The following is a 25,380-nucleotide window of genomic DNA, read 5'->3' as shown; positions in this document are numbered from 1 at the left end:
AACAAAATTCATTTTGCGCACGGAGAGTCCGCACCCAGCTATGCAGCCTGCGTGGGAGAAGGCAGCCCGCGCCTGCTTGAGATTTTGCCCGGCGGCCACGCGCTGCTCCGCGGCATGTGACCGGAAGTGTGGGCTTGAGTTCGTGTCCCCCAGCGTGCAGGCGGAAGTGTGCGTTCGTCTGCCTTCCCCCCCCCCTCCTCCAGTGGCGCTGAGACAGGAAGCGTCCTTGGGCCCGGCCCCTCCTTGCTGGGAGGCCGGAAGTGTGTGCTGGGGGCTCTGTCCGGGGAGCCGTGACTCTGGTTCCGAGGGGGATGGGGCCGACGTGGCTGCCGCGGGGAGGCGGGGCTGAGAGGCCAGCCGGGGAGTCCCGAGCGGCGCAGCAGCTGGATGGCCGGGGCCGCCCGGAGCGCGCTGCCGCCCGGTGAGTGGCCGCTGGCTGCCCGCGCAGGAGAGCCGGCAGTAGGCGGCGCTTGCAGGGACTCCCTGTCCAGCCCGGGTCGGCGGTGCCCCGCGGGGAGGCCGCTCTCTGCGCTCGGGCCCTGCGGCGACGGGGGTGTTGTTAGCGAGGCCGACTCAGAGGCCGAGCTCCTGGGTTGGGACAATCCGTGCAGCGCAGTCGGACGGACACCGCCCGCTCGGTCCTGTCAGGCGCCGGCATTGGCGGGACGCGCTGCAGCAGGACCGATAGCCCGGGAGCCCTGAGAGGCAGCGACGGGAGCCCGTTGCCTTAGCGGAGATGCCCCTGGCCACGCTAACGTTAAACTCTCTTCTGCACTCTGCCCAGCTCTTGCCCTCGGCTGCCTGGGGGCAGTGAGTTTCCCTGGCTGTGGTTTAAAAGTGTTTCTTTTTCAGTTTTAAATTTGCTGCCCTTGGATTTCATTGGCTGTTTTCTTGTTCCTATGCTGCGGGAGAAAAGTGCAGTAGTACCTGATTTTGCTTCACTGCACCATTCAATATTTTATATGCCTCTTTTAATAATCCTCTTTATTCATTTCCTTTTTAAAGCTATAACTATTCTTGTTTCAAATGGTTTTCATCTTCCATGTCTAGCGCTTGTCTATTTCTGCTATATCCTTCTGGAGATAGGGTGGTGAGAGGTAGCATATACCATCAGTCTATACATTGACTCAAATGCTTATGTCTGACAAAATTATAAACAACTGAGAATACGTCTTACAGTGGAAGGTGTGACTAACTTTGCCATTTTAAAATATGGATTGATAATATTTGCAGGATTTTCTGTACTATGCCATCTATCAACCTGTTTGCTTTTTTCACTTCAGTCACCTAGAGAATTTTATTGTGTGGTTTACAGTGACAGCACAGGTCTTTTTCCTGAGACAATACAGTTAATTTATAATACAGTATGTTCTATCAGCTTATCACATTATCCCTTCCAATGTGTATTATTTTGAATTTGTTAGAAATGAAATTCATCTGTCATTCACAGGAAGATTTTTTTTTTTGAAAAAATGTGTTTTTAAGAACAGAGATGCCATGTAGAGTCCTGTATTCTTGATATATTAATTGATGTGTTCAAAATTTAGTGTAGATAAGGCTGTGTTTGGATTTTTAACATATTTGCTCGTGGTGAAAAACTAGTGGGGAGCTCATGATGATGCCTGTTTAAACTCTAAAATAAATTTTACAAAGGCACTAAAACATGGGTGTCCAACCTTTTGGCTTGCCTGGGCTGCACTGAGTGAAGAGAAATTGTCTTGGGCTGCATATAAAATATATAATATAGTTAATGTATATAAATCACATAATAATGTTAAAAGTTTACGATCTTGTGGGGCCGCATTACTAGCTGTCCAGGGCCACGGATTGGACACGCCTGCACTAAAACTTTCCTGCTTCAGGGCCAGCCTGGGGTCAGGGGAAATTATCCCTTCACCTGGTGGACGGGAGGCTGATTGCTGGGTTGGGTCAAGAAGAAACCACACCTATCCCTGGAGAGATGGGGTTGATTGGAAGACATTTTCTTGTCCTTGTGGGATGAAGCAGATTGCTGGGTGAGGTCAGGAAGAAATATCCCCACCCCATACTGCCCTAGTGTACAATTAGGTATTTTTATGGGTGATTCACCACACTTCTCTCTGAAGGATCCAGAATTGGTTGCAGTTAGAGATAAGATCCTGCATTTGCTGGACCTCGGTCTTTTCCATGTAATTATATCTTGTGTTCCTAATCCTACTACCCTTCCTAGTTGTATGTATGCAGCTTTTAGTTGTGGGAATTGTAGTATTCACACATGTATCTTCACAGAAAGAGATGCACTCCATAGGACAAAATTTCCAGATCTGAAGAAGTGGGTCTGTCCCATGAAAGCTCATCATCTAATAAATCCCTGTGTAAGTCTTTAAAGTGCTACAGGACTGCTCTTTTGTGAAGATACAGACTAACGGGGCTACCTCTCTGTGACTGTTCTCCATAGGGAGAGATGAGATTTTGAGTAGAGCAAGAGATTCTTCTGTGGGAGATACCAGGGAAAGGGAGAGTACTTATGGGGTGCTCTGGGCTTCTCAGAAATGGAACGTGGCTCAGAGGTGAGCTCCTGAAAGAGAACGAACACTGAGGCAGCAAACTGGGAATTAGAGAGTCTCTTAATCCTTGTCAGAAGTGTTGAGGTTTCCAGAGGTTACTGCAGGGCTGATGGAATGAGTCTTTGGGACAATTTGCTGGGTGCTGTTTCCATTTCCTCTTTTGCAAAGTAACTTTTCTGTTCTGCGCTGTGTTCCACTGTGGCTCTGTAAAGAAGTCATGGGCTTCCAAGGAAAATAACTATAAAAGTTTTTTCCATGCACATTTAAAGTGTCATCATGATGGAACGTGGGCTTGTGCCAAAAAGCAGCTAAACCCTGTTGTCTGCAAGGGCAGAGCTACTGGCTTTGAGTGGGAGGCGGCAGGAGCAAAGTGAACTCACTGCCACGCACAAAACACTTGAGAGTTGTTTGGAAGGCTGGAATGATCTTTCCAGGTGCATTGGCTGAAAGAGATTGCAGAAATAACTAGAAGTCTCCTTCAGCTTCAGCAGGGAACTTGGCAGTTTCAGGAGCATCTTACGTAACTATTTGCTCCTTCCTTTTTCTGACTTGAAGTAGATTTATGTCTTGGTGCAAATCTGTTTTTCCAGTTATGTTTGTGTTTTCACAGAGATTGCTGCAGTCTGCTGTACAAAGCGCCCGTCAAGGAGGCCAAATTCTGGGCTTCCACAGTGGGAGGGGGAAATGTGATTCATTTTCATGGCTTTGAATTCAACACCCCACCGTCAGTAGGAATAAGTGAGTGGCAAATTTTCAGACTCTTTTTTTTTCATCTTTTACTTTCTGTTTTTTCTGTTGAGGTATCTGTTATTCCTGTGCTGAGAATACTTTTAGCTATTTCAGCCATTTCTGGCTGTGACTGAAAGGAGTAAGCAAAGCTAGCCCTCTTCAGTACTTGAAATAAGAGCCCTCCATGGAATGTGTTGATGCCACAGGGAGTAGTACTGGTGATTGTGTTAGGGGCACTTTCTTCTCTGTGGAGATCTTTACCGCAGGATGATGGGGTGCTGTGCTGTTGGAGCTGCTGTCTTTCAGATTAAGTGTTTGTTGGCCTGACTATTTGTGTCTGTTGCCCATGTTGAATATCTCATCCGCTTCACTAGGAACAATACACATCTGTTTTAAGTCCCAGTATACTTGGTGCTTTTAAAATTCTGTCCCATTGTACTACAGTATCTGAGGTCCTCTCTAACAGATATTTTGGATCATAAGCTTTCGTGGGCGAAGGTACGCTTCATCAGATGCAGCAGATCTTTGCACACAAAAGCTTATGCTCCAAAATATCCATTAGTCTATAAGGTGCCACAGGATGACTTCTTGTTCTCGAAGATATAGACTAACACGGCTGCCTCTCTGATCCTTTCTGTCTCTCTAGTTGTTTTTAATCTGCTTCTCACTGCATTCGTAGCTGAGGCTTACAATAAGGGAAAAATGGCAAAACTAGGAATAGGATATGAGCTTATGACTTTAATGACACCACGATATGACTCTCTCCACTCCCCTTAACACTTTGGTCCTGAAGCAGTGTGTGTCTTGGCTGCCTATTTCCTTGCTTTTACCGATGTATTTCAGGTGACTGTTTAATCTGACTGTACCTGTAGGCAGTGTGAATTTAGAGATGTCACAGGCTTTGAGAAGCATCGTGCCTGGTGAGAAGTCTGTAGCAGTGGGATACAGATTCAAGGAGGCTATGGGGCTGTGATTTGCAAGCTGTAAAGCCGTGGGATTTGAGAAACTATAAACGGGCAAATGCTGGGATGTGCTGTAAGCACCCTTCTGGGCAGATACAGGTAGCTAAATTGGAGGTAGATATGAGTGAATTGTTTTTTGTGTGGCGTCCTTCACTGCTTTGTCATACATTCCCAAAAGCTGTCACATAAGGAGCTTGGAAGAGTATGGGGGTATCTGTGCTGCTAGGCAAGGGGATCCACTGGTCTCTTACAACTCACCTGGGAGGATGTATTACTTTCTTATCTGGCTTTAGTAATAAGTACAAACACTAAATCTGGAAAGTTAATTGTCTTAAGTGAAACTGAAAGACTCTGGTTCTGTTTCTGCTGTTTCTTGACCAACTGTCATCTCACTTCTGGACAAGCAAGTCTAGTCTCCCTGGTTCTCTCTCTATACTTCTTACCAGAACAGCTGTTGCTAAGAGATCTGCAGCTGCTGTGCTCCATGCCGTCAGCCTTTGGCATTTGCTGTTTGCCTCTCATGCTCCTGTCTCTAAGTAGGATATTTGTTGTTTAGACTAAAAGGAGTTTCAGGTGTCCAACTTATTTGACATTTGGTCTTGAGCAGAGGGGGGAACCCACATTTTGATGGTTCTAATCCATTTTGAGGAGGATGGACAGGTGGGAGGGCCATCCTTTGTGTGACATAAGCTGTGAGAGCAGCTTCTCTTCTAGTCTGATCCTCTGTTGTGGTCCAGACTGTGACAGTGCACTTCCCCAGGATTACAACTCATTGGTAGAGGTGGGCATGTGAGAGGATAAAGCCTATTCCAACATCCCTCATTGCCAAGACAACACAAACTCTGATCAAAGTGGTTGTTTTGTTAGGATTGTTATTTGCCTCAGCTTGGGCCCTTCTGCTTAGTACTGGAGCCGTCCCAGAGCTTTATGACTTGGGATTTGCCCAGCATGGCTGTTCTTTTAGCATAGGAAATCTGTTGTTAGTCGTTTTCCAGGCTGTCATTGAAGGCACCATTTTCCATTAGGCACAGAATCAGACTGGAAAAGATGCTGAACTAGTCTGGCCTTTTATAACAGGAAATACTGTAAATGCAGACTCCCTTGTAGTGTGTTTAGTAGGGAGATTGTGCTCTACACTTTTCTCATACAGCCCCCTAAGCGCTAGCTATTTCTTCCCTTAAAGCGTATGAAACCTTCATACGCTTCCCTTAAAGCGTATGAAACCTTCAGTTCACTCTGCGCACTGGCAATGAGAGGATGCCTAATAAGGTACTAGAAGGTGAAAACTTCCACAACTTTCCTCTTATTCAAAGGGTTCTGCAGGTTCCTTAGCTTTACAGTAGCTTTGCAGTGCTATAGCTGAGAGAGACCTAGACTTTTTGTGAAGGAAGCCAGATGACCTGAAAGCGTCCCAGATGCATCCTATCGACAAAAGGAGATTTTCATTTACACAGCTGGGGCCGGGGTTCCACATCTGACACATCACCCTTTTCCTGTGGTTCTGTCATTAATGTTTACTCCAGGTGTTAACTTGTATCTGATCATTGGGATGCTTGTGAAGACCTAACACTTTATTGTCAGGACGCTAAGCAGAGTTCTTGGATTTCAGATTGGTCATTTATAACCATTTGATTCTGCTGGAGATGGTTGTACTGCATAGTTGTACTCCTCATTATGGTTGCTGAGGGTCCTAACAGGAACTCCACCCATCACATTGGAAAGTGCTCACATTTATGCCTTTAACAAGTGAACCCTTTCTGATTTTGATTCCCGGTGACATTTCTTGTGAGGGAGAACAGGAACTTTCAGAATATTTGGAACAATTTGGAAGACGTTCTCCATGAAAATTAATTGTTTCTCAGTCTCAAGGGGCATGCTGCTCAGGAGATCCACTATGATCAGAAAAGTTTCCAGCCAACAGGCAGACAGTTTGTGCTTGGAATATGACTTTGATCCAGAGATCAAGAAGGCTGTTGATCCTCCTCATTATTGCTCCTGAGGTCCAGATGTATTAAAATTACTCCCCCTTTAAATGTGAATTCCAGATTGTGTTAAGAAAAATTCCTCAGCTGAGGGGGTCAGAGGGTTTATGTAGACTAGAAAATTCGCTCTGGTACATCAGTGTGTAGCCACACTGCTTCAGTGCTACTTCTAGCATGTCTCCATTGTGATTTGCATTTGTGTAGTCTTCCGGGGGGTGTGGGGGGGGTGTCAGCATCTCCCTTCTCTTCCTTCCCTGCCCCCAGGCCCCTCCCCAAGTGTAGACAGCCTCTGCTCCAGAATATCCCCCAAATTACCTCATTGCCTGATCTGGGGTCTGGTACTTCCTCTGAGAACTAAGGTTTTCCCTCTTCCTTTCAGAGATTGGCCAGCCAGGCTGAAACTGCTCAGCGATGAGAGAGCAACAATTTCTGGTTCATGGGACGCTTGCCTTGTTTCTCTTCAGCATCCCCTGTGGAGCGCAGGAGCTCCCAGTGGACAAGGCCAACACTGGTATCAGTCAGTGTGAGAAAGAGGCTGAGTCCTGGGGAACGCTGTTCAGTGGAGAGCGACTGGATGCCTGGATCTTATCTCTCATTGGTTCGATTCTGGTGGGACTGAGTGGAGTCTTCCCCTTGTTGGTAATTCCCCTTGAGACAGGAGCTGCTCTGCGATCAGAAGGTAAATCTGCTCCCTCGCTTACATTCTTCATAACCAGTGTCGTCGCACACACACACCCCTCCTGCCATCGACAGGGAGTGACTGAATGGGGCAACATTCTTGTGTTTAACACGGGAGCTGGGATCGTCCTGGTGCCCTAGAGATGTGTCTTATGTAATAAAGGCACAATTCACTCCTGTTACAACAGGGGTCAGCAACCTTCAGCACATGTGCCAAGAGTGGCGCGTGAGCTGATTTTTCATTGGCACACAAGGCAGGAGCTCAGCCCCACCGATCCTCCCCCATGCAGCTGGGAGCTTGCTCAAAACAAAAGACCAGCTGATGCTACCAACTACCACTTAAACAATAAAGCTCTCATCATAATTTATCAGTGAAGCTGTGGTAAGTAGGTCTATTAGTGACTTTAAAAAGTATCACCAGCACTTGGACTGTACATAGCATTCAAAAGGTCAAATCTCAGCACTCCACCTTGAAAGGTTGCTGACTCCTGTGTTACATGTTGGGTGACTAAAGCCATTTCTAAAAATGGGGCAGCTTGTTCTCCAGCTGAGTGTGGGGATCTGAGACTTTGGGTGTGGCGCTCATACAAATACAGACTCCCCTGCCACAGAGGCTCATTCAAGGTACAGTTCATGCTCTGGCCCTCAGTGTCATGGCCAAGATTTTGAGGCACATTGCGACCCCCAACTTGCTCAGGGTCTTGCAGTGCCCTGGGCTACATGTCCCTCAAAGTTCATTTCCCTTATCACATTCCCTTGTAGTTCATGCTGCAAAGGCTCCTGACCTGGGGTTTCTCACACAACTTGTCAGGAAGGGTCTGGGCTCCAGTCTGGCTATGATCATTTGTTTGTTTTGCAGTGGGATCCAATCGCTTGAAGCAGCTGTTGAGTTTTGCAATTGGTGGGCTTCTGGGAAATGTATTTCTGCACCTCCTCCCTGAGGCCTGGGCCTATACCTGCAGCGCCACTGCAGGTAATATCTGGCACTATACCTGGGGCACCAGAGACAGACGCAGTCGCTGGCTGCTGTGCTTTCTTGTGAATTTGCACTCTGCTGCTTTTCTTAATGTTCTTGCAGCTTGTTCCTGTCTCCTGTTAGCCTTTTCCCCTGTCTCAAGCTTCCAGATGTCAAATTCCTAGTGCTTTTGCATGTCTTGTTATGGGAGCATAGTCCTGGCCCTGCAGTCAGGTCAAACAGATGAGGATCTGACAGTCTCAGCCCTAACAGAAAGGAACACGTTATGGCTTGTGTTAATAACTTACCCAGGTGGGGTGTGATGGGGAAGATAGGTATTTGGCTCACCTTCCAAAGGAAAGCCTTCATGCCTGCACTTGCTACTCGTACAGGCTCAGATGCAGGACTTACGCTGATACAAGTAGCTTTGTAGCCTCTGGTAAGAGATTTCTGCTTTGCTCACCTTGCCCAGTATTTTGCGGAAGAGATGCTGGGCTTAAGGGCTCCTGCAAGCACACAGGAGACAGGCTAGACTCCAGTGCTGGAGTACTGAGGGTGTGGAGCCTAATTTCCCCCTTCCTCTATGTTGGATCAAGGACGTATTGATAAAGCAAATGGGGTTTTTATGCAGGATGTGTCTGTTCTGTGCCTCCCAGAGGACTAAGAAAATGCGTTCTGCCCTGTGTTGTTGAATCCCTCAGTTGCAAGGTACATGGTACCGATGGTGAGACTTACCATTCGGGCACCCCCAGCAGTGCAAACAGAGATCTCTTTTGCTTTCTAGGAGGTGGGCAGAGCTTCCAGCAGCAAAAGCTTCTTGGCCTCTGGGTGATAATTGGCTTCTTGACCTTCCTGGCATTGGAGAAGATGTTTCCTGAGAGTGAAAAGCAAGAATGGCCCAGCTCGGTGTGTGGGTGATGAAAGAGGAAAAGACTTATCATGCAATTTTAGCAGTAACCTCTGTTAGCCTTAGAGGGTCCTTAGGGAACCTGGAGCTGTGATTTAGCTCAGTATGGTTTGGGAGGCCAGCAGTGCTAGGCAGAGCCACACAACTGGATACTTGTTCCATCCTCCTGGAGCTGGGTGGGGAGACCTTTCATCTCTATGCTGAGTTCTGTGGATTTATGTCTCTCTTGTCCCTGGGCTGTCCCTTTGGGGGAAAACAAAAATATGGGATTTTTTTAAATTAAATCAGATGTATTTTATTATTTCAATTACATTTTAAACTAAGCTATTTAAAAAGAAACCAGAATATATGTTAAGACCTCAACTTACAGTCTCCTAAAACATTTTAAATAAAAATAAACGTGCTGACTCTAGGAGTCCATATCAAAAACTTTTGAGTCAAGGCTGCTTTGCTATATAAAGAAAGATTCAGTGGGGAAAACACATAAGTTTTCAGGGCAAGCTTTAGAAATATGGCACAATAGTAGTAAATAAGCAATACATCCACCATTTTCTACTATACTATTTATAGACAATAAGAATTTGAAAATAGTAGGTTGCTGCTTAAATGTGGTTCAGTGCACTTGCGCAAATTTCACTGCTCCTGAAAAATGTGTTTTGGATGTAACATGTTTCTTGCTCCAGCAGAGAGTTTGGATGTTAAAATCGTGTCTTTCAGATTACTTTCTTGCTTCCAAAAGTGTATGTCAGTTATTAGCTCAGCTGCTTAAATATATGAATCCTGTTTCATAAACTTGAATAAAGGGCTGTGGTCTACACGTGCCCCAAACTTCGAAATGGCCATGCAAATGGCCATTTCGAAGTTTACTAATGAAGCGCTGACATGCATATTCAGCGCTTCATTAGCATGCGGGCGGCAGCGGCGCTTCGAAATTGACGAGCCTTGCCGCCGCGCGGCGCGTCCAGACGGGGCTCCTTTTCGAAAGGACGCCACCTTCTTCGAAGTCCCCTTATTCCGGGGACTTTGAAGAAGGTGGCGTCCTTTCGAAAAGGAGCCCCGTCTGGACGCGCCGCGCGGCGGCAAGGCTCGTCAATTTCGAAGCGCCGCTGCCGCCCGCATGCTAATGAAGCGCTGAATATGCATGTCAGCGCTTCATTAGTAAACTTCGAAATGGCCATTTGCATGGCCATTTCGAAGTTTGGGGCACGTGTAGACGTAGCCAAGGTGAAATCTGTTCAATTTCTATAGACTGCTGTTACTAGATCTGAGGTCAAAAGGCATTGGCTTTGGGGAGGGAAGGCTTAAGGGTAAAGGGAGGCTTTCCAGGCCTCTTTTCTAGTCACACTGTCTGTTGGAGGTCAGAGTGTGGTAACAGTAGTTTCGCTCTGATGCAGGGTAATAATTCCAAAGCACCCTCCAGAGGGATTCCAAATGGAAACAGCTTCTCCTTGCAGAAAGTAGCAAGCACAGTTCGAAGAGCGGAAACAAGCATAGCTCAACGTAATGGCTCCTCTGTCCTGTCTTGCCAACCGGAGCAAAGAATCAAGGTAAATGATCAGCAAGGTGAACACAGAGTGCCAACACAGGGAGTGCAGTGTCCTATATCTACTCCAAGGTGGAATTACCATTATGTTTTATGTTTGAGGAGGGGGAGGTTCAAAATTCAGCCATACTATTGCAGGGCTTCTACTCTGAGGGTGGCTGAAAACCTGGTTTGGTGGACTGTGGACAGAAAAATGTTGATATTTTCAGTCACTTGTTTAATGGAACCATGTGTGAAACCTCAGAGTGTGTGGAGCAAATTGGATTAATTTTTTCTGAAAATCCCATACACAGCTATCGGAGGAGAGGAAAGCTCTCGAAAGTCAGGATAGTTCATTTCCTATATCTTCACAACAATACAGTAGAACCCTGAGGTTCATGCACTCAGCTTGTGCGTTTCTTGGGTTAACGTAGCTTAGAGAGGTAGGGAGCTGGCACTTGGCTCTGGGGCTGCCAGGCACCAGTTCCCTGCTACTCAGAGGAATGGGAACACTGACAAACCGCTGCACCTGTCAGTTTGCTGGCTTTTGTCAGGGGCGGCAGCTGAGACCCTGACTCTCAGCTGCCACCACTGACAGGAGCAGCTGCCACCCTGACCAGGAGCAGGGAAACAGCTCCTGTCAGGGGCCACAGTCTAGAGTCATGCTGCTGCCCCTGGGAGGAGCGGGGAGACTGACCAATGATGTCCTGGTCAGTTTCCTGGCTCCTGCCAGTGGAAGGGAGCTTGGGAGCTAGGCTGCCTGCCACCTGGTTCCCAACCCCCCACCAGTCTGGGAGCCAGGAAACTGACCAGCACACCAGTTATCCTCTCATTTTACTATCCTCTCATTTTCAGTCTTTCATATCTGTGCTGTTTTTATTTTCTATATTGACATAGCCTGCTGATTTCTTTTTAACTCTAACATCTGTACTTAACTTATAAGTTTGGGAGCTGAGGGAATTAACTGCACTGCTAACTTATCTTAGTAACTTTTATATGAAAGAAAATTTTCACTCTATTATTTGTATTACAGAAGCATCTATAGATCCCAATCAAGGATAAGGACCCCATTATACTTGACACTGTACAGAGTAAAAGAACATTCCTGCCTTAGACAGCATGCAGTTTAAAGTTAAGGCAGCATGCAACAAATATATGTTGGACAGACTATAGAGAGGAAAATGAGGGAATATAACCATAAGATGTGGTTACCTTGGCTGGCTGGTGCACAACTTGATTTGCCTTTATTTCAAAGCTTCTTATAAACTCTCCCTTTCCTCTTCTAATTTTCTGCTTCCTTTTATTTTAAATCTGTGTTTGCCTATTTTTAAACATTTTGTTACTCTTTGTTAAACTTTCATATCTAAGATGCTGTGTAAATCTAGTTTACAATGTACTTTTCATGTGGATCACTCACATAGTGTACTGGTTGGGATCTGAATCTCTTCTGGGTGGCTGCCCAAGCACTCAGTTTACAAGGAACACACAGTTTAGTGCATAGGCTGAAAGATACTACTTCAGTGTGTCTAAAGGTGAAGAAAAAATGTACGATGTACCATATTTAAAAAGAAATGGAATGACTTGGGACTCTGCAGGCTGACCCCAGGCAAAATCATAGAAATACTGATGTGAAACATAATCAGTAAAAACTTTAAAGATGGCAGCATAGTTCATGCCAGATAACTTGGTTTTATGGAAAATAGTTCTTGTCAGAAATAGTTGATTAGATGACAAGTTTTGTTGATAAAGGTAACTGTGTCAACATAGGGCTTGTCTACACTAGCTCCCTACGTCGAAGGGAGCATGGTAAGTAGGGTGTTGGGAGTTTATTAATGAAGTGCTGCGCTGCATATGCAGCACTTCATTAAGCAAACTCCGCCCCTGTGGCAACTTTGAAGTGTTAAACTTCAAAGTGGTGGCTCGTGTCTAACCGCGGCTCACCCGCAAGCACTTTGAAGTACCCTGGGCACTAACAGTTTTATTTATTAGGTAGTAATGTGTATGCACAAGGGAGGCAGTTGAGGATGTCTGTGCAACCTTAACTGTGGTGTTCCCTTTTCCCTTACTTCTAAACCATATGGCCCTAATAGTCTCCTTGTGAAGCTGTTTTTATGGTGTTCCTCTGGCGGTTTTGTATGAAGTTTTTTCCCTAAGGAAAATATTGGACAGAGATGGGAATGCACCATAAAAGGGAGATTTTGACTGTTCAAGACTCCAGAACTCTTTAGCTTGCAATAAATTGGCAATAATGCATTTAAATTGGAGCTGTAACACTATCTAAGTGCTGCCCAAACAGCCTCTTTTACCTTAGAAGCTATGCAGGGGAGGAGGGTCCTTTACCCTTGCCTAAAGCAGGAGTGAGGAAGCTTTTTACATCAGGCCCCCTTTTTCATCCCTGCAATTAGCAACCCTCCAACCCCCAGTCTCACTTGGAGGCTGCAGGAGCAAGGTGGGGGAGCCAGGAGAGGCTGCGGTGACATTCACACATGCCTCAGTGCACATAAAAATATTCTGCACTTGGATGGAAAAGATTAGAGGGAACATTGCCTTCACCCTGCTTTCTTGTTCTTGGCATCTGATTCTTTTCTGCTCTCCTCCCCCACCCTGTCCCCTGCCTCATCTCACATCTCCATATGGAGATTTTTTTTCAGTCTGTATTTCTGTTTTCCTTTCCAGGAAGGGTTGTGGAGTTGATTCTACTTTTATCCCATAAGTATTTTCGTTTTCTTGTTACGCTTGGTTAGAGGTACCATGCAAAAACATTGTTATAACCCTGTTTTCATGAGCTCATGCTTTTCTTAAAAATCATCTTTTGAGCTAAAATTTTTCCAAGCATGATCTCTGCACAATTTTTTTTTTCTTTTGAAGTTTGGGCAAAATCCCTTCAGCTAGTTTTGACATAGGTATGTGTGTTCCACTTACACTGAAAATTCACATAGCTAAAGTTTTAAACCTCTTTGGTAATTAGGCCTCATTTTTAACTTTCTACTCCTTAATCTCACACTTAGTCATAGATGTACTGTTCAAAGTTCTGAATATTTGAAAAGAACATACTGAACATGAGTACTAGAAAATGTCAACAAATAATCTGCACTTTGTAAGATGAACTTCCTGGTTCCAGAAAACCCTGAGAACAGGTGGCACATACTACTTGCTACACCTGTTGGAGGTCAGCCCAGTCCCACACATGTTGAACCTTGAAATGTCCTCGGAAATATCAAAACAACCACCTGCAAATGAGATCTATGTCCATTTTGCTTGCTGAAGGTCATAGCACAATAACTGCCCACTGCTAATGAAAATGTTCAACTTCCCTTTCAGAGAAATACATGTGCCAGTTATTTTGATAGGAACAGTTTTATGCCTGAGCTTCAAGAGCCAACACTAAATGTAGAAAACCGCTTTGACCTCCTGTTCCCAGCAAAATTATTGAAACCAAAGATAATTGCTGAGGTCCAGCATGTGACCTCTGTGAATACTCTGGATGTTTCACGCTCAGACTTGAGATCAGAATACTGTACAGACACCCTTCCTAGTATGGACAGGCAACCTCTTAGCAAAGGGGGGAGGTTATGTCTCAATTTTCATACAGTTTGATACCCGTGTAACATTCAACACAGTTGCCCACAAATTATTGTTGGTCTGTGTATATGACACAGGTGATGTAGACAGACTAGCCCTATAGGACCCATAGAGTAGTGACAGGAGTCTGTTTCTCTTCTCAGGAGACTTCACCTACAGATTTTTCTTCAAGGATTTATCTTGATCCCTCTCTTACATATTTAAACAAGGTCACTTGGAGAGGTGATGAGACACCATGGGCTTGACTGCTAACCACCATGTGTGACGTGTACAGATACGCACAGTGCACTCACAGGGGTATTCTAATGGCTACAGGAGAGCAGCAGATTCAAACTCCATGCAGAAGACTGAAGTGAAGCTGGTCAACAGGGTCAATGTTCTGAAGACTGACCTCCCCTTCCAGCAAAAGCATCTTCACCTCTTTCCAGTCAAAGTGGTATAAAGCCAGAGGGATTTGCTTGATTCCTCAGTAACGCTGGATGTACAAAGTGATGACAAATGCCTCTCAGCTTCATCAGCTGCCTTTTCCTTGGGCAAAGATCTGATCACTGCAATCCACATAGTGGTTAGTCTCCTCCAAGGTGGATTGCCATTAACTCTCAGTATCTGGTCTGGAGGGCTGAAGTAATGCAGACGCCCTATCTTATGTGTAATTTAGCTATCAGACTCAAGAGGTTGGGCCACCATCACCTCATGCTCCAGTCCTACTAACTCTTAATCTGCTTCCGTTGACAATTCAAGCCCCTGGTCTTGATCTTCAAAGCCATCAATGTATCAGGTCTCATCTGCACTGGTGACTCCATCTCCGTCCATGACCCACCAATGCAGCTGTACTCCTTTATGATGATACCTCTGAAGGTTCATGAAAGTAAAAGATTGTGATCAGTCAAGCAGGTTCAGATTTGGGTACAGTGTTTGCTGTAGGACCTTTTCTGTAAAAATGTTTTCCCACTAGCCAGAATGAGATACCTTAAGTAGTTTTCTGGAACCTCAAAAATGCAGGAGAGTCTGAACTCCACTAGCGACATTGCTATGTAAATCTAATCAATTTGTGCAGAACTTAAATATGACATTGTCGAGCACTATTATCATCATTGCCCTTTCCGCCTACTGGTGTGTAGAGCATCAACAAAGGGCCTCCACGTCTGTCACTGAACAGCCTCTCACTAGTGCTCCATGTGTGATTCATGCTCTTCATTTCTACTCCAGCAGTCCAGTGCCATGTTGTCTTGGGTTGTCCTTGTTTCTGCTTCTCTTCAAGTGTCCAGTGCACAGCAGTCTTTGTGATGGAACTTCCGTCTTTCTTGAGCAAGTGCCCAATGCATCTCCAGCATGTTTTCAAAATGATAGTGGTCATGTCCTCTTGCTTGCAGTGTGCAAGCAGGTCCTGATTGGAAATGATTCTCGGCCAAAAAATATGGAAGATCCTCTAAAAGCTTCTGGTTTGAAAGGTCGACAATTTATCAAGGTTGTACTCTGTCATCTGCCAGCATTCTGATCCCTGTAGTAACACTGATAAAACACAGTTCTGATAAAACTTCAGTTTGGTGTGGCTGCTGTACTGTAATGACTTCCATGCAGCACTCAGACTCATGAAGACATTTCTGGCTTTACTGAGTCTGATCTGGATATCGCTTCTGACAATGCTGTCTTGTCTGATGATCCTATCCAAGTATGTAAAGCTCTTTGTGGCAGGTAGGTCGTGGCCATTGATCTTGACTGATGCTGGTGCCTCCATGTTTAGAGTCATGACTTCTGTATTCTTCTGACTAACTCTTGGTCCAATCTGTTTTCCGAGGGTGCAGACTCAATTTTTCTTCTCTTCTGTATGGTGATGCGTATGGGAGAGCAGCACAAGGTCATCAGCAAAATCAGGGTCCTCTAGTGTGCAGAAGATGGTCCATGTAATGCCTCTTGGCTCATCTTGTGTTGTATGCCACATAACCCAGTCTATGACTAAGTTAAAGAGGATTGGAGACATGATGCACCCCGGCCTTACTCCAGTCCTAACTTCGAAGCGCAGATCATTATTTCCCATGCTGCATGTGGGATTGTTCTAAAACCTCTTGATGAGCTGTACTACTTGTTGTGGTATTCCATATGCTCTCAAAATCTGCCAAAGACTATCCCTGTGAATGCTGTGGAAGCCTATTCAAAATCAATAAAGTTGATGAACACCTGCCTCTGCCTCTGGAGAAGTGGGCTGAGGCAAACAGGATGAAGTTTAATGAGGACAAATGCAAAGTGCTCCACTTAGGAAGGAACAATCAGTGTCACACATACAGAATGGGAAAGGACTGCCTAGGAATGAGTACAGCAGAAAGGGATCTAGGGGTTATAGTGGACCACAAGCTAAATATGAGTCAACAGTGTGATGCTGTTGCAAAAAAAGCAAACATGATTCTAGGGTGCATTAACAGGTGTGTTGTGAACAAGACACGAGAAGTCATTCTCCCGCTCTACTCTGCACTGGTTAGGCCTCAGCTGGAGTATTGTGTCCAGTTCTGGGCACCGCAGTTCAGGAAGGATGTGGAGAAATTGGAGAGGGTCCAGAGGAGAGCAACGAGAATGATCAAAGGTCTAGAGAACATGACCTATGAAGAAAGGCTGAAAGAACTGGGCTTGTTTAGTTTGGAAAAGAGAAGATTGAGGGGGGACATGATAGCAGTCTTCAGGTATCTAAAAGGGTGTCATAAGGCAGAGGGAGGGAACTTGTTCTTCCTTGCCTCTGAGGATAGAACAAGAGGCAATGGACTTAAATTGCATCAGGGGAGGTTCAGGTTGGACATTAGGAAAAAGTTCCTAACTGTCAGGGGCTACGTCTACACGTGCAGCCAACATCGAAATAGTCTATTTCGATGAATAACGTCTACACGTCCTCCAGGGCCGGCAACGTCGATGTTCAACTTCGACGTTGCTCAGCCCAACATCGAAATAGGCGCAACGAGGGAACGTCTACACGTCAAAGTAGCACACATCGAAATAGGGATGCCAGGCACAGCTGCAGACAGGGTCACAGGGCAGACTCAACAGCCAGCCGCTCCCTTAAAGGGCCCCTCCCAGACACAGTTGCACTAAACAACACAAGATACACAGAGCTGACAACTGGTTGCAGACCCTGTGCCTGCAGCATGGATCCCCAGCTGCCGCAGAAGCAGCCAGAAGCCCTGGGCTAAGGGCTGCTGCCCACGGTGACCATAGAGCCCCGCAGGGGCTGGAGAGAGAGCATCTCTCAACCCCCCAGCTGATGGCCGCCATGGAGGACCCAGCAATTTCGACGTTGCGGGACGCGGATCGTCTACACGGTCCCTACTTCGACGTTGAACGTCGAAGTAGGGCGCTATTCCTATCTCCTCATGAGGTTAGCGACTTCGACGTCTCGCCGCCTAACGTCGAAGTTAACTTCAAAATAGCGCCCGACACGTGTAGACGCGACGGGCGCTATTTCGAAGTTGGTGCCGCTACTTCGAAGTAGCGTGCACGTGTAGACGCAGCCAGGGTGATCAAACACTGGAACAAATTGCCAAGGGAGGTGGTAGAATCTCCATCACTGGAGATATTTAAGAAGAGGTTAGATAGGTGGCTTTCAGGGATGGTCTAGAAAGTGCTTCGTCCTGCCATGAGGGCAGGGGCTGGACTCAATGGCCTCTCAAGGTCCCTTCCAGTCCTACTCTTCTATGATTCAATGCATTGCTCGTTGATGTTACACAGTACAAAAAATTGATTTACACACCCCCTTCCTTTGCAAAAGCCGGCTTGTTCTTTCCTCAGTGATTTGTCAACAGCATCTGAGATCCGCTGAATAATGATCTTAGCAAGGCTCTTGACTGGCATTGAGAGTGAAGCAGTGCCAGTTGTTACAGTCATTGAGGCCTCCTTTCTTGGGTATCTTAATAATATTTCCATTAGTTCATTTCTCTGGCACCTGCTTTCCTTCCCCTGTTGCTGTAAAGAGCGATTGAAGAATAGAGGCTGCAAGTTCTGGGTCTGCCTTGAACAATTCAGCATTGAGGTTGTCGTGTCCTGGAACTTTACCATTCTTTAAGGATCTTATTGCCATACTAATTTCTTGCATTTTTGGTGGAACAGTATTTATGTCAAGGTCTGTTTCCATTTCTAGAATATTGGATGCTGCTTCTGGTGGTGGCCTGTTTAGAACTTCCTGAAAGTATTCCGCCCAATGAGTCTCTTGTTCCCTCTCTCTTGTAAGCAGATTTCCTTGTTAGTCCATGACAGGGACACTTGTACTGGCACGATACTTACCACAAACAAGCTTGGTGACTTTAATAATCTCTCCTTGCTCTCTTTGAGTAGCTGCTGCTTCAGCTTGTGCTGCTAGTTCTTCTATGTGAGCTCTTTTTTCAGCTCTCACAAGTTTCTTGACGTGCCGATCTGCTTCTTTGTATTGCTGCTGGTACCTTTCTTTCAGTCTTCCTGATTTGATATCTGTGAGTTTCTTCTTTAAGGTACGTCTGTTATCGATTGCCTTTCATGTGTCTGGCATAAGCCAAACTTTTTTCTTTCTGTTTGAAATCTAGGCAGTCCTCACAGCTCTTAACGTATATTGTTGTAAATTATACCCATTTCTTATTATTTTGTTCTGTGCTGTGACTTTCTTCTTCAAGCTCTTGTAGCACTTGAAACCTGTTTTTCACCTTAAGGACAAAAGCATTCTTGACTTGCCTGTGGGAGCTCAGTGCTCCTGGTAGGTTCCACCAATCTGGAAAGGCCAAGGGGGGAGGAGCTAAACTAACCATGCACACCAGTCCTCCAGGTTAACAACCCTGACCTAAAAAAAGCCCTTTGTTACGGAAACAGCAACAAAGAATTCCTTCTCAACTGTGTGTGACGGCTGTCCAGAGTCACTTACCATGACTTGTATGACTGCCAGTGGTGAAGGCAGTAATGAAGCTTTTGACATGAAGATGGAAGTCCTGAGTGCCCAGACCAGAATTGGGTTCTGGAATGTACATACTATGTACGAAACAGGAAAGCTAGCACAGATCACAAATTAAGTAAGACATTACATTCTACATGTTCTTGGTATCAGTGAGAGCAAATGGGTTGGGTCAGGAAGAATGAAGACTAGTACTGGTGAAGAAGAAGGGATGATGACCAATACCATGAGGGAGTAGCTATCACCCTAAAGAAGGGCTGGAATGGAAACCTATCAATAGCAGACTGATGAGAGCCAGAATGAAAGGTAGACATGTACATATTACATTAATCCAGTGCTGTGCCCCAACTAATGAAAGTGAAGAAGAAAAACATATTTATGAACAGCTTCAAGCTGAAATAAAAACAGCTTTATGTCATGATCTTATAATAGTCATGGGGGACTTGAACGCTAAAGTTGGGAGTGATAATATGCACAATGATAGAAAAATGGGGACACGTAGGTGTGGCATGATGAACAAGAATGGAGAGAGGCTAGAGCAACTGTGTACTTTACAAAATCTTATCACTGGAGGGCCACTCTTTTCCTCACCACAAAATTCATAAGCTAATATGGCGCTCACCAAATGGTAGCAACAATAATCAGATTGACCACTTGATGATCAGTGGAAAATGGAGTCGCTTGTTATTAGATGACACGGTGAAAAGAGGGGCTGATGTTGGCAGTAATCACCACCTTGTGACAGTACTCATAAAGCTTAAGCTAAGAAGCACTGGTCCGAAGATATCCATGAAGAAGTGCTTTGATGTAAATAAGCTACAAGACCCTAAAGTTAAGAGTGCTTTTGTTGAGCACTATAGAAAACACTAAATCAGAGATGGACACAAACCAGTGTGAGAGTAGCAGGTGGGCACTTGCTTGTAGCTGTTTCGAAGCCTTTATAAGTATATGTTGCAGATGATTCAGATTGGAAGGTCTTGTCCAACCTCCTGCTAAAAAGCAGACTCAGCCCCATCTAAATCATCCCAGCCAGGGCTTATTTGTGAATAGGAAGCAGCCAGTCTTAAAGTAAGTTCATCAGAATTGAAATTGGCTTCTTAGGGGCTGTTAGCACTTTTTTTTTTTTAAAACAAGAAACATCTACAGAATTTTTGGGGTTTGGCTTTTAATGCAATGTGTAAAGGTTCTGGAGACACAAAATGTACATTTCAGCATCATTAGCTCTGCTGCATTGTACCTCCCATGTCTTGCATGGGAAATATTTGACAAGTTGTGTATTACACTGTGTAACACTAAAGAACAGACTTTCTTTATATTTGAACCAAGTTATGAAAATTTGTGGGCATAATCTGAAATCTGTAGTTGCTTTATAGTCCTGCAGACCACCTTCCTTCTCTTCCCTTTTTCTAGTCAGCATGTTATCCTACTTCACTCCGCCTTCAGAGCTCTTTCTGTGCCTGTAACGCTCTTCCCCTTTCCCTACTGAGATGAAGTTCTCAACCCTAAGACTTCCCCTATCTGCAGTAGATCTGAATGTACCAGTGGTGTCCTGTCTGAAGCACAGACGGATGGTTTGAGCCCTTAACCTGCCCTGCCCCAGCATGATTGCCCTTTGACTAGAACATATGCTTCCTCCTATCCTGAACCTCCTCAGATTTCCTTCACTCATCAATGCCTCTGACTTCCCTCCGTAGATCAGTGGATACCTTAACCTGCTTGCCAATACTATTGATAACTTCACACATGGCCTGGCAGTGGCAGCCAGCTTCCTGGTTAGCAGAAAGGTAAGGTTTGTGCCACACCCACCTGCCAAACTGGAGACCTGGAGGAACCCTTCTCTCAATTGTAATGTGCCCTCCTGGCATGTAAAAGGACTAGGGGAGCCTTCTGCCCATGTGTAACTGCTAAGACAAAGCTGTACTGGAAAACACAGTGGGGAGCATCCCTGTCCAGGAAAAGAGCTTTCCTGACTCTTAATATCTCAGATCTGAGAGAACCTTGGCCCCTGCATTAGGCATGCATGGCATGGATAGTTATCTCATGTCGCTACACTGAGTACTTAACACAGGCCAGCTGAATTCCATTCATTTGGGTGGAGGTAGTGGGTTAGCAGGGAGGAAATGTTGGCTGTACCCTTAACAACACTGAATGTTGAGATTTTTCTCCTCTTCTGCAGGTTGGGCTCTTAACCACCCTGGCAATCCTACTGCACGAAATCCCACATGAGGTGAGAAGGCTCTGCAGCCCAGCTGGGAAGTTAGGACCTGGTCTGGAGCAGCGTGGCAGTGCTGCGTTTGCAGGAAGAGGGCTGGTGGGGAACACCTCTGTTCTGCACTTCCCTTAGGGGATCTGCTCCCTGTTTAGTGCTGGTGTTAATCTACTTAGTCAAACTATCTCCTTTTTAAAGTCCTTCCTCTGTGTTCGGGATGGTTAGCAGTGATAGCCTCTGGCTCTGCTTTCCCATAGGTAGGAGACTTTGCCATCCTGCTCCGTGCTGGATTTGACCGTTGGAGTGCAGCCAAGATGCAGCTTTCCACAGCACTGGGGGGAATTCTAGGAACCTGCTTTGCAATCTGTTCTCAGTCCCCTAAAGGGACAGGTAAGGTTCATGGGGTTACAGCAAGGAATGTTTACTTGTGTGTCTACTTCCCTCTGTTCTATAATCCTTTCTCATTGCTAAGTTTGACTTTCACTGCCTGTGCAGGGGAAACCATAGCTTGGATTCTCCCATTCACCTCTGGGGGGTTCCTGTACATCGCCTTGGTAAATGTCGTTCCTGACCTCCTGGAGGAGAAGAATCCCTGGTAAGTGACTCCATCGTGGTTACTGATAGGGCATTTCTGGTATGGTAGTGGGAGGGAACAAGGTGGCAAAGCCTCCTGGATACCACTGCTTTGTTCCTGGGAGCAAGAGAGCACTTCCCCAAATCCCCTGAAAGGCAAGAGAGTGTCTAGCAGAGTCTATTCTCTTATGCCAGGGACTCATTGTTATTGCTGCTAATTCATACACGGAACACTGATGGAAAGGCTTATTGCAGCCTAGCTCTGGTGTAATATGCTGGCTCCTGAGCATGTTAGCTGAGCAGTTGCAGTCTAGGCCGTTGTCTAGCCAAGTGCCTGACCTAACACGGTCCTCAGCTCCTTAATTTAATGCTTTGCTGAACTGACATTTGGGCGGACGGGTCATAAAACAAGCAATCAATGCCAATATGATACTGAGTACTGACTGAATTCATCGGTTGATATGAATGCATTTAGCGCCCAGCACAGCCAATGTCACCTCCAATTATTTTTTTAACCCTCTGATCTATGAGAGTTTGCCACTGCATGGAACTAGGGATTATTCTTTTTCAGAGGAATAGCAGGCTGCTGTGATTTAAAGATTACTCAGTCACTTTCCATTCTGATGGATTTTTAAGTCTTCCCATTGTACTCTGCTTACTAGATGTATTCCTTTGCTTTCCCAAAATACACTTCTTTGTGCTGCTGCCAGTCAGTGACAGGCCCCAAATCTCCAGTCATTATGGTCATCAGTGGTACCTGTCTTCATCGTTACCACATCCAGTATCCAACCTTGTCTCCGGTTGGCGTGGTTTCTCAGACCTCTCTCTGCCATGCAGAAGGAAGTGTTGTGAATATCTTTCCTACTCCTGGAGGTCGTTGCCTTGCCCATGTGCATGTCCCCACTCAGATAAGAGCCCAATTCTATGAGCGTTCTAGGGGACAAAGTACAAAAGAAATTGATCTCCTGAGCACTGTGTACTTACGCAGATTGGGACTGGTTTTTGGCTCATTCTGACTCTTGTTTCTTCCCTAGGAACTCTCTGCAGCAGGTCCTTCTCCTGTGCACAGGCATTACAGTCATGGTGCTGCTCTCACTCACTACAGAATGACCTCTGCTCACACCTCTTTCTGCTGCCTTCCCAGAGCTTCATTGACTCTGAGCTGTTACAAAGCAATAAGAAACACTAATATAACTTCCTGTGCGTGTGTGCTTGTGGGTCCTGCTGCTAGTTTGAGAGACAGGTGAGAAAAAGAGGGAGTCATTGGAGATGCTGTACTCCATTCCCTGGATGTTCTGTCCCTGCTCTGTTTAAGACCCCACAAACTGGGCTTCAAATGTTGGTGTTCTATGGAATGAAAGCTTCTGAGGAGCAGAAATGACACAAGAACCAGCTCCAGCGAGAACACACGATCTCTCACCCTGGCATAAGGACAAGTGTTGGAACTGCACAGCCTAAGCTGCAGGGTGAATAAGACAAGATTCCTGTTCTGGTGAAGATTTACCTGCTACTCCAGGCTCAGAGAGAAATCAGTTTCTCCAAAGCAGCAGCAAACCACCAGTGTCCAGTGCAGCCTACTTAGCAGGAGCAGAGGTAGTACTGGAGTCACATAGGTAGACAGAGGTGAGAAGACCCCTTTCTCACTCAGCCTTCACTCATGAAGAGAAAAATTGGGTGGTGTCATCCTGGACAAGTCTATCTTTCTGGATTCCCATGCCTTAGCTCTGGACAGGCTGGGATAGGGTTAGGAGGTCTTATGGTATGACCTGAAAGCTTCTGCCTTTAACCTTAACTCCCCTGTTTAGAGAACCTACCCTTTCCCCTGTTCAACACAGGCTAAATGCATCTTTCAGAAATGGTCAGCAAATATTTCCTGTCATCCCAGGCCATCTGCTCAGCTGGCTTTGGGGGAAACCTGCCCCCAACCTAAAGCCTATCTTCAGCAGGCGGAACACAAGCAGGGCCTGGACTCTGACCAGCTCCAGAGGAGGAATGGGGTAGGGAGGAATGGAGGGGAGAAAAAGTATCAGGAGGCGAGGTGGAAAGGGGCATTGTTTCTCAATGACTGGCCCATTGTCTGGCACTACTTGCTAAGATCTCCCTGCAGAGCCTGATTTACACATAAGATAAGTAAGCTACAGCTTAGGGCCTGAGATTATGATAGGCATCTAAATTTAAAAAAAAATTACAAAATTACATTTTTGGCAATGCTTTTCACCTTCTTAAACTTGACACATCATAGGTCTTCAGCGTGTCTGAACCCAGCCCTATCTTCCTGACACAGCTCAGGAAGGCAGCAAGGCAGTCTCTAGTATCAAAAAAAAAAAAAAAAAAAGTTGAAAAACAGCGGACAATGGGGCACCTGCTGGGGAGAAGGATGAAAAGTGAATCTGAAATCACAGTGGCAGCAAAGCTGGGAGAAGGAAAGTGAGTATGACAGTGCCTGTGAGTTTGTCATGTGGTGCCATCAGACTAGTAAAACTAAAACTAAAAGGTCCCGGCTTTAACTGATGGGAATTACTGAATCTGACAACACCACTTCCTCTGGAATATTTACAATTGCTTAGGCCTTGCCTATAGAAGTTCTATTGATTTAATTAAATCTGTTTAATTTAGCCACACTGGCTCTAATGCAACCTGCTCGTAGGAAGCACAAAATAAGAGTCTACAACAGAGTGTTCCGAGTCCTTCCTGTGCCATCAGACACTGTATGACACCAGTGAGCTTTGTCATTAGAAATTGTACCAGTTTAACTAAATCTGTCTCTACATTGCTTTTGTTGAAGAAATACAACTTTCTGGAGTAGCCAGGGCCTTTTTGGAAAGGCTGGCTCCTGATGCTGTTCAGGACATTTAGGACTCTAGTAAGAGACCAAGATGGCTTAAGCAGGAAGGAGCCCAAAGTGCTGCCCAGAGCAAATTGCCCTCAGTTCCTTTCACTATTTCCATATAAACCCTGCTACTTTGTGAGAAAAGCCCGAGAGCTTCTGCTTACGACATTCTCTGCAGAAGGGATAGCGACTACAATCGCTGCAGCTTTCCCTACACCTGTTTGTACATCACCAGCCAGGTGGGAGGCTGTTTCAGTACAATGCTGTTTCCTGGAAAGCTGCCTTCCCATGACAGTTGCTGCCACATTATTCAGCTGCTATGAGCACCAACCACGCGATTCACCCTCTTCTTCTCAGACATCTAGATGACTCCTAGCCGTTACGTACTCAGAGAGACCACAAGATACCAGTTCCATCAGTGTGGCTAGTTTCTCTGCTGATTGTAGCTACCAAACCTCTGGCGTGCTAGCCTGGAGGGAACAAACTTAGATACACCTAGCACTAGTTTACGCTAGCTGAAAATCAGGGTGGCAATTTTTAAGTTGAGGGCCAGTGCATGACAGGGCTTAGTGGTTGGGCGTGGTTGCTATTGCATCAGTGCTGGGTTTGGACAAGACCATAAACCACAGGAGGGATTCTGTGCTCATTGTTCAGGAATGTGCAGTGGGTGAGACTGAAGCATTAATCACAGAGCTGTTTCTCTTGGCTGGCAGCCCAAGTGTGGACTGAGACTGCAGTTCTTGGGAAACAGCACTCAGAAAGGCAGCAGAGGGCCTTAAAGAGCAGTGGTTAGCTGGTCTACTGTGTGCAGCACAGCTCTGGGAGTGACAGGGCCTCTGGGAGGGAGACTGTTAGCCACTCCACTACATTTGTTACTTTTGGAAATGCAGAAAGAATCCTATTTTCTAGCTCTATTTTTTCAGCTACTTTTGTGCGTTTTCCAGTTCATCTGTATTGATTGGATCTGCATGGAAACAATAGAGATGAAATAAATTGGTTTGAGTGTGG

The 25,380-nt window shown here is 45.7% G+C and overlaps 1 protein-coding gene across 4 annotated transcripts; it reads left to right on the top strand.

Annotated features, from left to right (window-relative positions):
• The first annotated feature begins 299 nt into the window (after positions 1-299).
• Positions 300-25,380, top strand: SLC39A13 (solute carrier family 39 member 13). Of its 4 annotated transcripts, none has more exons than XM_074997263.1 (12): positions 360-421; positions 2,269-2,354; positions 3,157-3,284; positions 6,599-6,898; positions 7,757-7,870; positions 8,637-8,758; positions 10,154-10,306; positions 20,455-20,544; positions 20,937-20,987; positions 21,227-21,359; positions 21,465-21,564; positions 22,577-25,380. In XM_074997263.1, the coding sequence occupies exons 4-12, from the start codon at positions 6,631-6,633 to the stop codon at positions 22,650-22,652; spliced, it is 1,107 nt and encodes a 368-aa protein (XP_074853364.1). In that variant the 5' UTR covers positions 360-421; positions 2,269-2,354; positions 3,157-3,284; positions 6,599-6,630; the 3' UTR covers positions 22,653-25,380. The 4 variants fall into 4 exon arrangements, with proteins under 4 accessions (XP_074853362.1, XP_074853365.1, XP_074853364.1 ...); XM_074997262.1 differs by lacking the exon at positions 360-421 and adding an exon at positions 1,179-2,168; XM_074997264.1 differs by lacking the exon at positions 2,269-2,354 and having other exon boundaries at positions 341-421.

This window comes from Carettochelys insculpta, chromosome 6 (assembly GCF_033958435.1).
Source record: "Carettochelys insculpta isolate YL-2023 chromosome 6, ASM3395843v1, whole genome shotgun sequence".
In the NCBI taxonomy this organism is placed as follows: domain Eukaryota; kingdom Metazoa; phylum Chordata; order Testudines; family Carettochelyidae; genus Carettochelys; species Carettochelys insculpta.
The sequence above is the reverse complement of the archived record's forward strand: the minus strand, read 5'-3'. Positions and strand labels throughout refer to the sequence as shown.

Excerpts from the sequence above, each read along its gene's own strand:
- SLC39A13 (XM_074997261.1), top strand. The coding sequence starts at position 6,631 with ATGAGAGAGCAACAATTTCTGGTTCATGGGACGCTTGCCTTGTTTCTC. Across the intron at positions 6,899-7,756 it reads AGCTGCTCTGCGATCAGAAG|TGGGATCCAATCGCTTGAAG; the intron begins GTAAATCTGCTC and ends TTTGTTTTGCAG. Across the intron at positions 20,545-20,936 it reads GCTTCCTGGTTAGCAGAAAG|GTTGGGCTCTTAACCACCCT; the intron begins GTAAGGTTTGTG and ends CCTCTTCTGCAG.